The sequence below is a fragment of the Melozone crissalis genome, unplaced genomic scaffold (assembly GCF_028551555.1).
Source record: "Melozone crissalis strain CALT ecotype California unplaced genomic scaffold, PUWL_Pcris_2 ptg000013l_1, whole genome shotgun sequence".
NCBI lineage: Eukaryota > Metazoa > Chordata > Aves > Passeriformes > Passerellidae > Melozone > Melozone crissalis.
Window position 1 is genome coordinate 35,820,964 of NW_026535791.1, and position 13,236 is coordinate 35,834,199.

The 13,236-nt window shown below is 40.2% G+C and overlaps 1 protein-coding gene across 5 annotated transcripts in view; it reads left to right on the forward strand.

Annotated features, from left to right (window-relative positions):
• FARP1 (FERM, ARH/RhoGEF and pleckstrin domain protein 1) overlaps positions 1-13,236 on the forward strand; it is a 200,819-nt gene that overhangs the window by 149,929 nt on the left and 37,654 nt on the right. For 3 of the 5 annotated variants that reach the window (XM_054272214.1, XM_054272216.1, XM_054272215.1), the window contains exons 10-13: positions 239-402; positions 1,983-2,051; positions 2,786-2,861; positions 4,512-4,749. In XM_054272214.1, coding sequence (XP_054128189.1) covers positions 239-402; positions 1,983-2,051; positions 2,786-2,861; positions 4,512-4,749 — 547 coding nt within the window. The remainder of the gene's footprint in view (positions 1-238; positions 403-1,982; positions 2,052-2,785; positions 2,862-4,511; positions 4,750-13,236) is intronic. The other 2 variants (XM_054272218.1, XM_054272219.1) reach the window with 1 other exon arrangement.

Consider the following 13,236-nt stretch of genomic DNA (forward strand, 5'->3'; position numbering starts at 1 on the left):
TTGCCAATGAAAGGAAGTTTGAGCAATAGCTTTGATACTGACAGGCAGACCAGCAATGTCTCAACATTAGAAGGATAGGACCTGTTAAGCCTGAAAGCCAATAAGTTGGGAAGAAGCTTTTGGGGTTTTTTTCTTTATTCTTTTTTCTTTTTTTTAGCATAGCTCCTAATTTGTCAATGCATTTCTCTAATCTGTGTTGCTGCCCAGCTTACATTGCAAATGCTATCCCAATTTTCAGAGTTCATTCCAGGACACCCTGGAATTCCTTATGGCCAGTCGAGATTTTTGCAAGTCTTTCTGGAAGATCTGTGTGGAGCATCATGCCTTTTTCAGGCTTTTTGAGGAACCTAAACCAAAGCCTAAACCTGTTCTTTTTTCTAGAGGTTCTTCATTTAGGTTCAGGTAAGACATGCATTCTTTCCACCTTTGTTGCCTCTCCATTTCAAAATCACATCCATAATGGTCTAGGATTAAACCTGTTATTTTCAGCTCACCTTTTTCCCTTGTAGTTTGTTCCTTTATATTTTCCCTTGCATCTTCTCAGCCAGAATAGTGCAAAGAACACTGTAGGGGAAAACCCTGCATTAATTTTGTAGCAGCTGTTGCAAAGTAGCTTTCTGGAGGAAAGAAATAAAGTATATAGGGTTTGGCTGGTTTTGCACAAGGAAATTCACCTGTGTCCTCAGTAGCTAGCAATTTTTGGGGATTCTTTGAATCCTCTGCTCCTAGCATGGGGTCTTTCCTATGTATCAGAGTAGAGATTGTTGCATGTGCCCGTGAAAAACCCATATTTGTGTAGTTCAAAGCAATGGCTTTATGCTCACAAAGGATTTACGTGACATGACCATCTCTGCTAAGACCAGGTATACCTGTGATATTGTTAGACCTGTAGGAAAGCTTTCAATAGTTGAGTTATTGTTTAGGGTTTTTTTTCATTACGCTGGCAGAAGCATTATTGTAGATATTGCATTGTGTATGCCAGGGGGAAATCGTTTTATTCATACAGTTTATTTTGTTTGTGAAGCTGATACAAGCTGTACAGCCAGAAGCACTCTTTGCTGACATGAATGATGCACTCTAGATGCCTTGCATAAGAACACAGTGTGCATACAGCCATTCTGACTCTCTTTACACTTTGTTTGCTGCCTGCAAAGTAAATTAACATGGAAGGACCTATGTTGGGTAAACAAACTATAACTTGTTAAGTTTCTGCCTAGAGTAAATGAAGAACTGTAGGTGCATTCAACTTACCTCAGGCTTTGGAAAGAAGGTTTTGGCTACATCCTCCACTCCCTGTGATCTCTGTTACTACTTCAATAACCTTTTCCAGTCCCTGAAAGCCTCTAATGAATTGGAAGAATTTGGCTCTCAGCTGAGCATTCTTGAGGTGTGGGTTTCCTGTGCTGCTTTCAGTTTGCTTTGGAGTTTATAGCTTTGCACAATAGACAGTGCTGGGCTTTCTCACTGCCTCACGCCCTGTTGCAGAAGGGTAGAAAGGGATTTCCAGCCTAAATCTCTGCAAAAAGGTGTGTTTTATAGTGGTAACCAAGGAATGAAGTAGATGTCAGGGGTTTTATCTTGTTTCCAGGGTTTACTAATATCAGGTAAGGCTGGTATTTGATTAAAAAGGATTCAATAATATATTAATTCATCAAAGGAAAGCTTAACCCCTGCTTCACTTTCCATTGTAGTGGCTTCCCAGTAATCTAGTACCCTATAGGGTCCAAAAAGCTGAATTGAAGCAGTTCTGAAATGGCTTCAAAAAGTAGCTCCATAGCAAAAAAAAGAGGAAGTAACATGCAAAATGGTAAAACTGTATGTGTATCTGACCAGATCCCCTTCTGTATGATCTTAACTTGAGTTTCTGCTGATAGTGCCAAATACTTTTCTGGTTGCTGTGACTTAATATGCAAGCCAAATACAAGGTTGTGATGACCAGGTGTTATATTGTATTAAGTATTTTAACTCTGGTTTTCTTCCAGTGGTCGGACCCAGAAGCAAGTTCTTGACTATGTTAAGGAAGGAGGGCACAAAAAAGTGCAGTTTGAAAGGTGAGAGGAAATAAATTTATTATTATAAATTTATTATATGTTAAATCCAAGAAAAGTCATGATTTCCAGGTGGTTATAGTCTGAGATCTTGGCACCAGTCCAAGGAAAAAAATTCCTTCTCTGCTGGTTTGACTGTTTATCACGTGTGTAATATCCTGTGGTCCTGCATGTTTTGGCAAAAGTTTCATAATTTATAGTTCTCTTAAAATCAGTAGTCTTCAATCTGTTTTTCAGCAATGAACATCCTGCTGTCACAGGTAACTTTCTCCCAGTTTGATTTGCCCCCTCTTTGTTGGGATGTGGTTAATGTGTGTGAACAGACATATTCAGCTCAGAGTAAAACTGAACATAAGAAAAAGTACAGCCAAGCTCAAGGGAAACTGAAAGTCTTTTAGCTTGCCAGAGCAGTTCTGTCTGAACTCATCATGTTCATGGTGAGCTGAATGTAATGACCAAAATGCCACAAAGACCATGCCAATAGCTCATTGCTTATGATTCATGTTTACCTGGTAGACCATTTTTGCTTCAGTGCTTCTCCCTTCCCTTACAGTGGTATGTTTGCAATACACAGCACATTAAAATTTTACAGAAAGGAGGAATGTTAATCTGTTTTGAAGCAAAATTTTATGAAAGCTGTTATTCAAAGGTTTTGTTTTAAAAGCATGTCTCTTGATTCCTGTTTGTAGGAAAAAAACCTGAAATAGCTCTTTATGTGATTTTCCTTTTATCTCCAGGAAACACAGCAAGATTCATTCCATCAGGAGTCTGACTGCACAGCCTTCAGAACAGCATACAGAGGTGCCAAAACAAGTCAGTGATGTTGATGAAACCCTGGAAATGAAATCCTTTGAAACATTTCTTGTTAGATTACTCTCCACTGATTGCTGTTTTAAAACCCTAGGAGCATAGTTTTCTGCTTGCTTACCATTTAGCTGGGAGCTAAGGAACCCTGGGTGTCATAAGCTTTAGGTTCTGCTGAGTGAAACAGCATTGCTTTCAGACAAGCAGACAAATATAAATAGTAAGCTTGTCTGAGCTGTACTAATGACCATCTGAAAAATTGCAACCCTCAGTGTTGCTGCCAGGGCCCTTGGTTGTAGCTGGCTATTGCATCTGGGGAAAGTGTAATTACTTTTCTTTGCTGAGAGGTCTTGGTTGCCCGTTTCAAGGTGTTAGGTTAGTGTTAACCAGGTATTAACCAGGGAAGAGAACAATTATTTCCTCAGAAAAACTGCACCTCTGGCCTTCTAAGCCATTAGCTCTGGCAGATACCATATATATTTATCTCATGCTGACAGCTGCTGTGTGCTGGGAGTTCACAAGTCCAAAAGCCCAGTCAGTGGTGGTGAGGCTGCAGCAGCTCAGGTTCCCAGGTCCCAGTGGGGCTGAGCATGTATTCACTCTAGGCACCCACGTGAATGCACACATACAGAGCATGAACACATGGCCACACATATAAACACAGAAAACAGCACTCCCACAAGCACAGACAGTGCCAGTGGCCTCACACTCTTTGGCTCTGGTTTCTCCAGTTGCTGGCATCCCAAACACACACAACATTTAGGCTGATGGCTCTCTTGGGACAGCCTCTAGAGGAGACAGGTCAGGAAGCTTCATTTTCCTGACTTGGTTGTTGTGGTTTCTGCACTTGCCAGTGTTTTCTGTGGAGATGAACCTTTGATCACATAACCTTATGTTAGGTAGAGTTTAAAATGTCAGGAGCGAGCTACTAGGTTAATGCATTTAAGAATGCCACCTGAACCTTCACCTTCTATGCATCACTTCCACTTGATATTCACAGGCTCTCTCCTTTCTGCAAATTTAGGAACTTTAGAGAATTTTGTTATAGATGGAGCCCATTTCAAATAGCTTGTAGCATTTTAATGTTGCTGAGACAAGCTCAGGTAGATGGAGCATGGCTGCTGGGCAGATGTCTGCAGAAAAGCCAGCGTATGAGCCAGTGGCAGCTATGCTCCAGGGAGTGAATGTAGGGTGCTCAGAAGCCCACACTTGACTTTTTTAGTGTGTCTAAGTAGGCTATGCAGAATTTGGTTTATGTTTTTATCTTTTCCTCCAGGTTCTCAGAGTAATGTGCACTGGTTGATGTTTTTAGAGTGTTAGTGGCTGCCTTAGAGCATGGAAACTCCTCAAATAGCCCTTTTTACATTATCACTGCACTGTATGCCTTCTTTTCCCTTGTTTAGCCTATGAATTTTTCTGTTCTTCCAGATCAGAAACCTCTTTTTTTTTTTTTTAATTCCAATTAGTTTTAAGGCTTGGGTTACCTCTTATCTTTCCAAGAGACTCCTATGTTGCTATAGATGTGAAGTTCTGGTGTGTAATTACATGCGGCCTTTTCCCTCTGGCTCCCATCCCTCCCAAACCTCTCCCCTCCCACCCTCCCTCCCCTTTTGTCCTTCCCTTTGTGTCCCCCTTGCCCTCCCTCTCTTATCTTTCCAGACTGCTAGAGCCTATGGAGACAGCAATGATGCTGCAGCAGTGCAGAGCTGCCGGCAAGGGAAGGAGTTGAAATCTTCAACAGAAGACACCGGACAGCACAAGAGCCCTTCCGTGAAGAAGAGTCCAAAGGAAGGCAGAAAGGTGGATGGAGCAGTGGTCTCAGCAGTGGAGGAAGAAGAGGAGCCTGCTAAGGATAGGATGCAGCAGAACAGACCTCAATCACAGCAGCCAAGCACAGGTCCAGCTTCCAGGGCTGCTCATGGCAGCAGCACCTCCATTCCTTTCATTGACTGCAGTGATGTAGATAGCGAGTATGATCTCCTCAGAGGACAAATAACCCGGTCATATTCCCAAACAAATGACAATTATGAGGGTGATTTGACCAGTGGTGCCTATATTCACTACAGAGACGAAAATCGCAATAGACCTAGATATAGGGACTCCTCAGCTTCTCTAAAGTCTTCCCAGTATGTCTCTGAAGAGTACCTTGATGATAACACAGCTAATCTCTCCTTCTACACGGGGGGAAGCCCCAGGATGCCAAGGCATAGCTCTCTGGTTGATGAAATGTTCCGAGGGCCAGGAAGCCGTAGCCCGCTGGCCACTCCATTGCCGCCCAGCAGCAAAGAGTCCAGCCCTAACATGAGCCTGAGTAGAACTGGCTCTCAGGGCTATGTCTCAGAAAATGGGCACGACTGCAGGGTGAGGACTGGGGAGGAGGACAGCCATGCCACTAACTGCCATGGCTATTGCAGATATTCTCCAGGTTCTCAACGGCCTCGGGCACAGAAAACCCATAATCTCTGCAATAAGTCAGTTACAGATCCGTTTATCCTGAGCCAGATAGCCTCAACCCCTGGGCAGGAGTATAGATCAGAGAGATACTGCAAAGGAGGTGGGGTGGCTAAGATGTCTTCTCCAGAAGGCAAGATGATGGCCAATGGTATGGCAGCTGGGGCACAGTCAAAGCAGAGCCCAGTGATGCAGTCGCTGCGTGCCAGTGGCATGATGGATCACATGGCTGCCATCCAGATGATGGAGGGCTCCACCAGCAGTGGGACAGAATCCAGTGATTCTGACTCAGAAGTCATTAATCCCTTCACTCACCCCCTGGTGTTTGGCAACCCCGTTGTGCTGAGCTCCTCTCCCATGCCTAGAAATAAATACTCCTTTGGAAGCCTTCAGCTGGATGAGGAGGTAGAGGAGGACGTGTCTGTTGGCCTCAGTGATGAAGATGGTGTGCAGGTCTTCAGCTGCTAGGCACCAGTGTGTGTGAGACCAGGGGATGCTGTGGTTGCTCAGCAGTGTGATTGCATCTCCTGGGACTCATGATGAGTGGCTGGTGATAATTTCAAGTGCATGGGCTATTTCAGACATTATTGTTGTACAGGCCAGCCAGAGGGAAAGGATGCTAGAACACAATAATAAGTCTGAGTGATGCTTAACAGTTTGCATCTCCTCTGAAAGGCAGGAGGAGAGGAAAGTAATTACTGATTTAGGTACCTCTCTAAGACTTAATAACACTCTCCTCTTCTTTGTGTGAAGTCTTGTTTTAGATACATGTTGTAGCTGCTTTGATATTTGACTAGTTATTTTGACAAAACAAACAATCAAACCGAGTTGGTACATTGTGCTCTTTTATATGTCTGTAACAATCTTCTTCTCTCCATATAAGGAGAGCAACTTACGAGTGCCTCAACAGAGTTAGGAGAAAAAAAAATTGCAGCCAAATGCAGGCAGCTTGATATTCAAGACCAGGACTTGTTGAAATCTTGAAATATGCTGGAATTTTTTTTCATAGCAAGAATGTGTCTGATCTACTCTTCTTCATAACTCATTTTGTAATCTGATGAACTGAGGGTACATATCAGGCATGTATAAAATTTCAGTATTGTCTTTTTCTTCAGTGGGTTAAACAGGGTGATTTGATGATGGAGATTTTGAAACGCCAAACTCTTCCTTGGGCAAGAAAAAGAACAGGATGAAAGATACATTTCAAGTGAAAAAGACTTTGATCAAAACAGCTCTAATGAAGAGTGAAATGAGTATTACTTGCAAGGCAATCCTTTCTATCCTTTATCAGTTAAATATAAAGATATATTGCAAGAATTTTTTTAATTGCTTATACTTTCAGTGCAATTATTATAGAGACATCCAAGTTCTGTGGTGGTTGTTTTGGAGATGGTGGCTGTTTTATTTTTTGCTTTGATCACAAAAAATCTTTATCTGTGAAGGATCAAATTATTCTGTCATAGGCTACTTTTTTAGTAGTGCCACCTCAGAAATTTTTCATCCCCTGACAAGAGAATGATGGGAGTAACTGTGCTCCAGGGTGATGGTCTTCTGTTCTGTCCATAGAGTGGATATGGGCAGAAGGACAAAGAGACTAATTCTGTGTATACTTCCTTTCCACGGGCTAGAACTATTGAGAATTAGGGTATCCTAATAAAATCTGATGTTAGTTTCTCCAAGTTAAGAAAGAAAATCCAGATGAAAGGTCCTCTTTATGGAAACTGTTCTACAGTTAATAGTGCTGGGAGACAAGGTGTGCTCTTTATAATTGGCCTTATTTTTAACTTTTATATATTTTTCTTGTGGAAGAGTGAAAATAAATCCCAGAATTTTAACTGATGAACAATAGCATTGACTGAACTGCAGGTCACTCTCAGTGATCTGCGTCATGCAGTTCATGCATGCAGCAATGATTAATCCATTCACATAAGTACTGATGAAAAAGTTAAAGGACTTTGTAAATTTAGACAATATAAAAATTTTCAAGATTGTTTTTACAGAAATTATAAAATAAGAAGTCTTTTTAATTTTTCTAATGCCTTGGTCTATGCACACTTTAACAAAGTTTAATCTGAATGAAGGATATTTAAAAATATACCTATTATATACCTAGTAGTTAGACATGTGTTGTTATATACTGTTTTGAAAGTAAAATATATCTTTGTGTAAATATAAGTATTAACTCTCTCACCTCCTTTAGAGTGTTGGTTTTCTTAGAGATTAGATACCTCATTCTTGAGCATGAATCATTTAAAGCATCTCTTTAGATACTGATATTCTGGGGACAGGGAATACTCTCATTTATTCCTGTAGTTAAAAGCATGAGTCTACAAACAGTGAGATTGATAATTAGGGAGAAGCTTGCTTGTATATGATTCTAAAAGAGGATTGTTTGTGTTTTGGATTTAGAATAGCTGTAAAATAATTGCCTTGAAGTTCACAATATATAAGATGAAATATAAGTAGTTGAAGCTCGCATCAGCAAATAGTGTGAGCATGGGGGACTGGGTGCATGACTCTTCTTTTGATTTATTTTTTATTGCCTGTGCAGGAAAAGTATCAGTAGGTATAAAGTAAAGTAATAGCAGTTTGAACAGATGAATTAATTGCTTCATTAGCCAGTAAAATTAGAGTTCAGGTAATGGATTTTCCACAAAAGGATTTACAGTCATTTCTGCTACTTTAAAAAGATTTCACATTCACTTTGGATTTAAATGAATATAAAATTTTATAAGTAGTGTTTGCTATTTTGCATCCTTTCAGATACTGTTTCCAGGCCTGATTCTTCTCTCATATGCCTACAAAGACATTAAATTTTAAACTTTTAAGGACAGACCCACTGGGTAGCTGGAGTTAGCCTAGTTGCTAATAAAGTATCTCAACAGCTTTTATTTTCCCTCTTCAATATTATCCTCAAAAGTGCAATATGAGGAGTTTTCTGTCTTCTGACATTTTTTCAGCTTTGAATGGTGAAGTAATTGTTGTTTCAACACATGGAATTCTTCCAGTTAAAAGAAGTAAAGTTTATAAATGACATAGGAAATAATTTCATTTAGGATTAATTACTTCTGCAGCATTCTAATGCCAGTGAAGCTCCGTTCAATATCAGCAGACAAGGTTGTAATTAAAGCAGTCTGTGGGCCAAATTCCTCCACCAGACATGTGGTTCATGTCTGAGCCCTTGCCAAGAATGGTGAAGTGAGACAGGAGTTTTAAACTTATATTTTTAAATAGGATCAGGCCACTTAGAGTTCATCTGGGAATTTGTTTCTGTGGGACAATCAAAAGGACCTTGCAGAAAAAGAGCAGAAACCTTTAGGGCAAGGCTGCAAATGAGATGAGGTGGGGGAATTCTTGTCCTGGCTCACAAAGTGCCCATGGCAAGAGGAGTTTGTCAGTTCTAGTTTGTTGTTTATTTATTTATTAATCTGAATACACTTATTAACAAACATTTATTAATCGGAATACACAGGGCAACAGCAGTGATCTAAGCATACCTTTGTCTCAACTATAGCAGGTAGTTACAGACAGAGTAATAACTACCAGATTCTCCCACCAATTCCAGTAGATTTTAGAATGTGGCTGATGGTAGTTTTGATTCACCATTCTAAAATTTTTATTGTCAATTATGGAGAATTTTCTGTCCCAAACTCACCAAGTGCCCAGGTATCCTTAGGCAGTTGGTACAGATAAGGCTGCTGAGTCCCGGTGAGATTGAGCATCTATGTCAAGTCTGAACTGTATAGTCCTGCATCACCCATCTCCTGTCTTCCAGAGGATGTGGAAGAAGCCTCTTGTTGGGTTGATGAATTCAGCTCTGTCCATGTAGTTGGGTAAATATGGAGGTGAGTTGCAAAAGCAGTTAGGGTTTTGTCCGTAATAATGTGCAGATCTAGGTAATCTCTGGATAAGAACCCCTCATTTTAATTAAATTAATTCTTTGCTATTCCAACTACTTAACCACAATCAGCCATGCTCTACAATGGCAGTGGAAGGGTCATGTCAGACAATTTTGAGGTTTCTCCTATTCAGCAGCAGCTCAAATTTGTGATCTCCTCTTGGGATCTTCTGGAATTTTTTTTTTCATGACAGCCTTTCCTAGAATCTAGTTTTCCTCGGTGACCCAGGATATGAAATCTGTGAATAAATAGATGAAGGAAAGATGGAGAGTGGCAAGTTGTTGTAGGAGCCAAGAACTACATAGGATATTCCAGGTATGGAGCTTTGGGTAATTGATATCTGAATGGCCTAGACTGCACTGTTTACAGTTTAATCCCCTAGCAAACATACTCCTTGTATAAGGCAGAGAGGAGTGTTCTCTGAAGATGATTTACACCAAATGCTGCCATGTCACCCCTGGCTCATAGCCTGCCTAACAGGCACAACCCCACTAACCATTGCAGTGCACACTGAATACAAGTTATATCAAGAAAAACTAAAGAGAAATTCTCATAGGTAAAAAATGTCAACATGTGACTGAAAGTTTTTAGGTTTGCTCCATTCTCATTTACCTTATATGAGCTATACAGATCTAGTTATAGGCATATGAGCATAATGAAAGAATTGCATATCAATAGTTTAAAAAATTGTATCAGTCTATTAGTTTTCTTCAAGATTAAAGGGCCTGCAAAACTAGAAAGAATTTGCTCCACAGAGCAGCATTGGTAATGTTGACTGTAATCAGTAGAACCCAGTAAAGAGTGAAAAACCAATGGTTTGTGAATTAGTTCACTAAATGGGGCTAGTATTACTTGACCAGACTGCTTTGGGACCTGTATTTTCTCCCCTGAATATTTGTAGGACAGGTTTTTGTTTGCAGTGAGGCTTTTATTAGTTGAAGCAGCTCTGTTCATTCTGAAGCAAGGGCATTCATGCCAGAAGTTCCTGTTCTGACCTCTCTGTCTGTACATGCAAGTACTTGGTGGTGACCAGAGAAAGTCAAATAGAAAATGGATGAGACAGATCTAATAGCTCTTTATGAGCCCCTTTCTTTTCTTCACTAAGAAGCAGAGATGTTTTAAATTCTGTCCTCTTCAGTCCATGATAAGCACACAAATACAGAGTCTCTGTAATCACTAGAAGTTTCTTCTGGGGAGCTCCAGGAAGACAAGGAAAAGAAGAAGAATAAAAAACATCTTAAGCACACAAAAAAATATCTAGCCCTATTTATTTGCAGTTCCCTTTTGGCATAATGTGCTTTCCACTCTTTTTGTGAGTTCCAAGTCCCAGTAGAAAGAGCAAGAATTATGTTGATCAGTTGAACTGATGAAGCAGACCCAATTTTGAATTTTGGTAAAACCGGTGATTCAGATCTCATTGGTATGATCTACATGCAATTAGCATGAAGTGTGGTTATTTCTGGAACAGTTCTTTAACAGAAAAAAGGATGCCTGACCTATAAATTCTGTCAAATTCCATGTTTGTTTAACTAATCTCATTTGTCTTAATGAGCCATTGGACTGCTGTCAGAGGTGACTTTAGAATGAAATTTTAATTGCTGCAATTTAACTTCTAATGACGAAAAACTAATTACCAATCAAAGTTTTTCCTGACTTCCACACATGTTTGAGGAAGTTGGGTGTCACAGCCTTGTGCACAGAAATGTGCATCACTGGAGAATCCCTGTCATTCAGCAGCATGGTTGTCACCAGCTGGAAAGAGCAGTGAGTGTGAAGAAAGAGGTTCTCTGTTCAAGCATGTAAAAAAGTGAAGTAAGCCAAAATCCTTTTTAGTCTTCCAGTAATGCTTCTCTCTCTTTCTCTGAATAGTGTAGTTTCCTAAGGCAGCTTCTGTATACTTTAGCTCATCTCTTTCCTCTTCATTTAGATGATCAATCCTCTTCTCCATAAAATAATAAGAGAAACCCTAAATATATGAGGGAAATCGAATCTTCTGGAACAATTTTTAATATGTAGGCCTTTCTTTTGTTAGCTGCTGTCAGACACAAGTGGTAGGAGAAGAGTCCTTTTCTCAGAAATCCAGCTGCTTGTTGGTGTCCCCTACTTGGTGGTGGTGATGGTTGTGGGTCTTCTGATAGTAGGTGGCAGATGCACAGTGTTAACATCTTGAGGACCAAGGCTCACATCACCTGGTATGTAACTTTTCTCAAATGTGAGTAGCAGTGGACTCTGGTTTCAGTCAAGCTACATCAGGAAAAATTTTTGCCTGTACTGTCAGGTTCTAGAAAGGAAGGAAATTTAAATCCTAGGAAACTGACATCAGCAAGATTTTTCCTCTTCTGTTTCTCTAGTTTCTATAGTTACTGAAGTATGCCTAGACAAAGGCACATATCTTAGTTACTTATTTGTAAGGGAAATAATTATTGTGCAACATGTGCATCCTGAGCAAAGGTGTCTTCTGTGTTCCTCCTCTATGGTTAGGCTGTGTGGTGCCATTGATATTTTTAAATACAGAATTTCTACTTAAAAATCAAAGGCATCATAGGAGCAAAATTCCTAGTTTGGGTGACATGTAGCAGTTTTACAGAGTGTTTTGTCTTTTGTTCTAATTCTGTGTTCTATAAAGAGCATGTAGAATAAGCTTGGTTTATGTTGTTTGTTATTAAAAGCAGTGAGCACTTTCTTTTAAATGTTATGAAACCTGGAAATCCTTTGTGCCTGGCTGAGCAATGTATTCACAGGCACGTTTTCCACAAGTATGTGTGTAAATAATGGTGGTGTTATTACAGTAAAGGGAGTAAAGACCTTAGGATCATAAATTTGCATGACATAATGATAAATAGTTTGCTCAAGAATGGTTGGAGTTTTAAGATGTAATTTTCGTTGATGATTTTTTTTTTAAGTTTTGGCCCCTGAGAACCATAAAAATCTACAGTTCACAGTGGTAAAAATCAAGTCTAAAGGCAGTAATGATACAGCTGTCACGGACTGAGCATGGAAGGCTGAAGGAAAATGAATGCTTTCTGATTCAAGAGCTTCCAAGCTTGTTAAAATTAGATTAGATGCTTTCTTTAAAATGCTGCAAATCTGGTTTTGAGAAGAGAACAGGCTTTTGCCTTTGATGGTTTTCAGCAAGATCAGAGGTAGATCTTTCTGTTTATTTCAGAGAATGTTAGAGCTCATGTCTGTTGCTTTTCCATGAGGCACTTAAAAATATTTGATTCGCTGAATCCTTGTATTTCCCCTTTCCCGCTAAAAAAATCACCTGGGCCCACTAACAAAAGTATATAAGCTTGGCAGTGTTCACTTACCCAGCCCTTTCCTGATTTCTGTGTGCACACATACATAGATTTTTTTAAAATAAATCTCAATTGTAAAAATTAATTTTTAAGATTGGCAATGCTGGGGACTTCATTCTCATTTTTGTCATTTGTTTAATACCTTTTAAAAAGAAACACTTTTTGTTTCATTGTATGCACTGTTTTGTCAGCATGTACCTCTCTGGGAGAAAAAGCCTTTTCAATGTTCTGTCTATCCTCAAAGCATGGTATATCTTCTGTTCCTTGCATTGTTTGGAGCACTGTCTCAATGTCCTTTTACTGCAGAAATGCCTATTTTGTATTTGGAGTACCTGATTCCTCCTGTTACAGTGATCCTGCCTCACAGAGCACTGCTCGCCTCAGAACTAATGGAAACCCTCACCAGGTTGTGACTCTCAGGCTGAGAAACCACACCATGCTGGGGAGCAAAAGAGAAGAGGGGAGCGAGGGGAGCAGGTCTCTTTTCCAGGGCATTTGGGATTCGCTGACCACAATCAGTGCCCTTCATTCCTAATGAAGGCTGCACGCAGCAGTCCGGGCTGTGTGCTCGTAAGCAGGATCACTGCACTCCTGGGGAGGTGTCTTGCTGGAATGGACAGTAGCTGTGGCATTAGCTTACATGGGGGCTGAAGGTTTCCGATTCTGTTGTGGCACTATGTCCGGTTGGTTTAAAGGCAAACAAAGGCAAACTAACCCTAAGCCTGGGTACAAGAG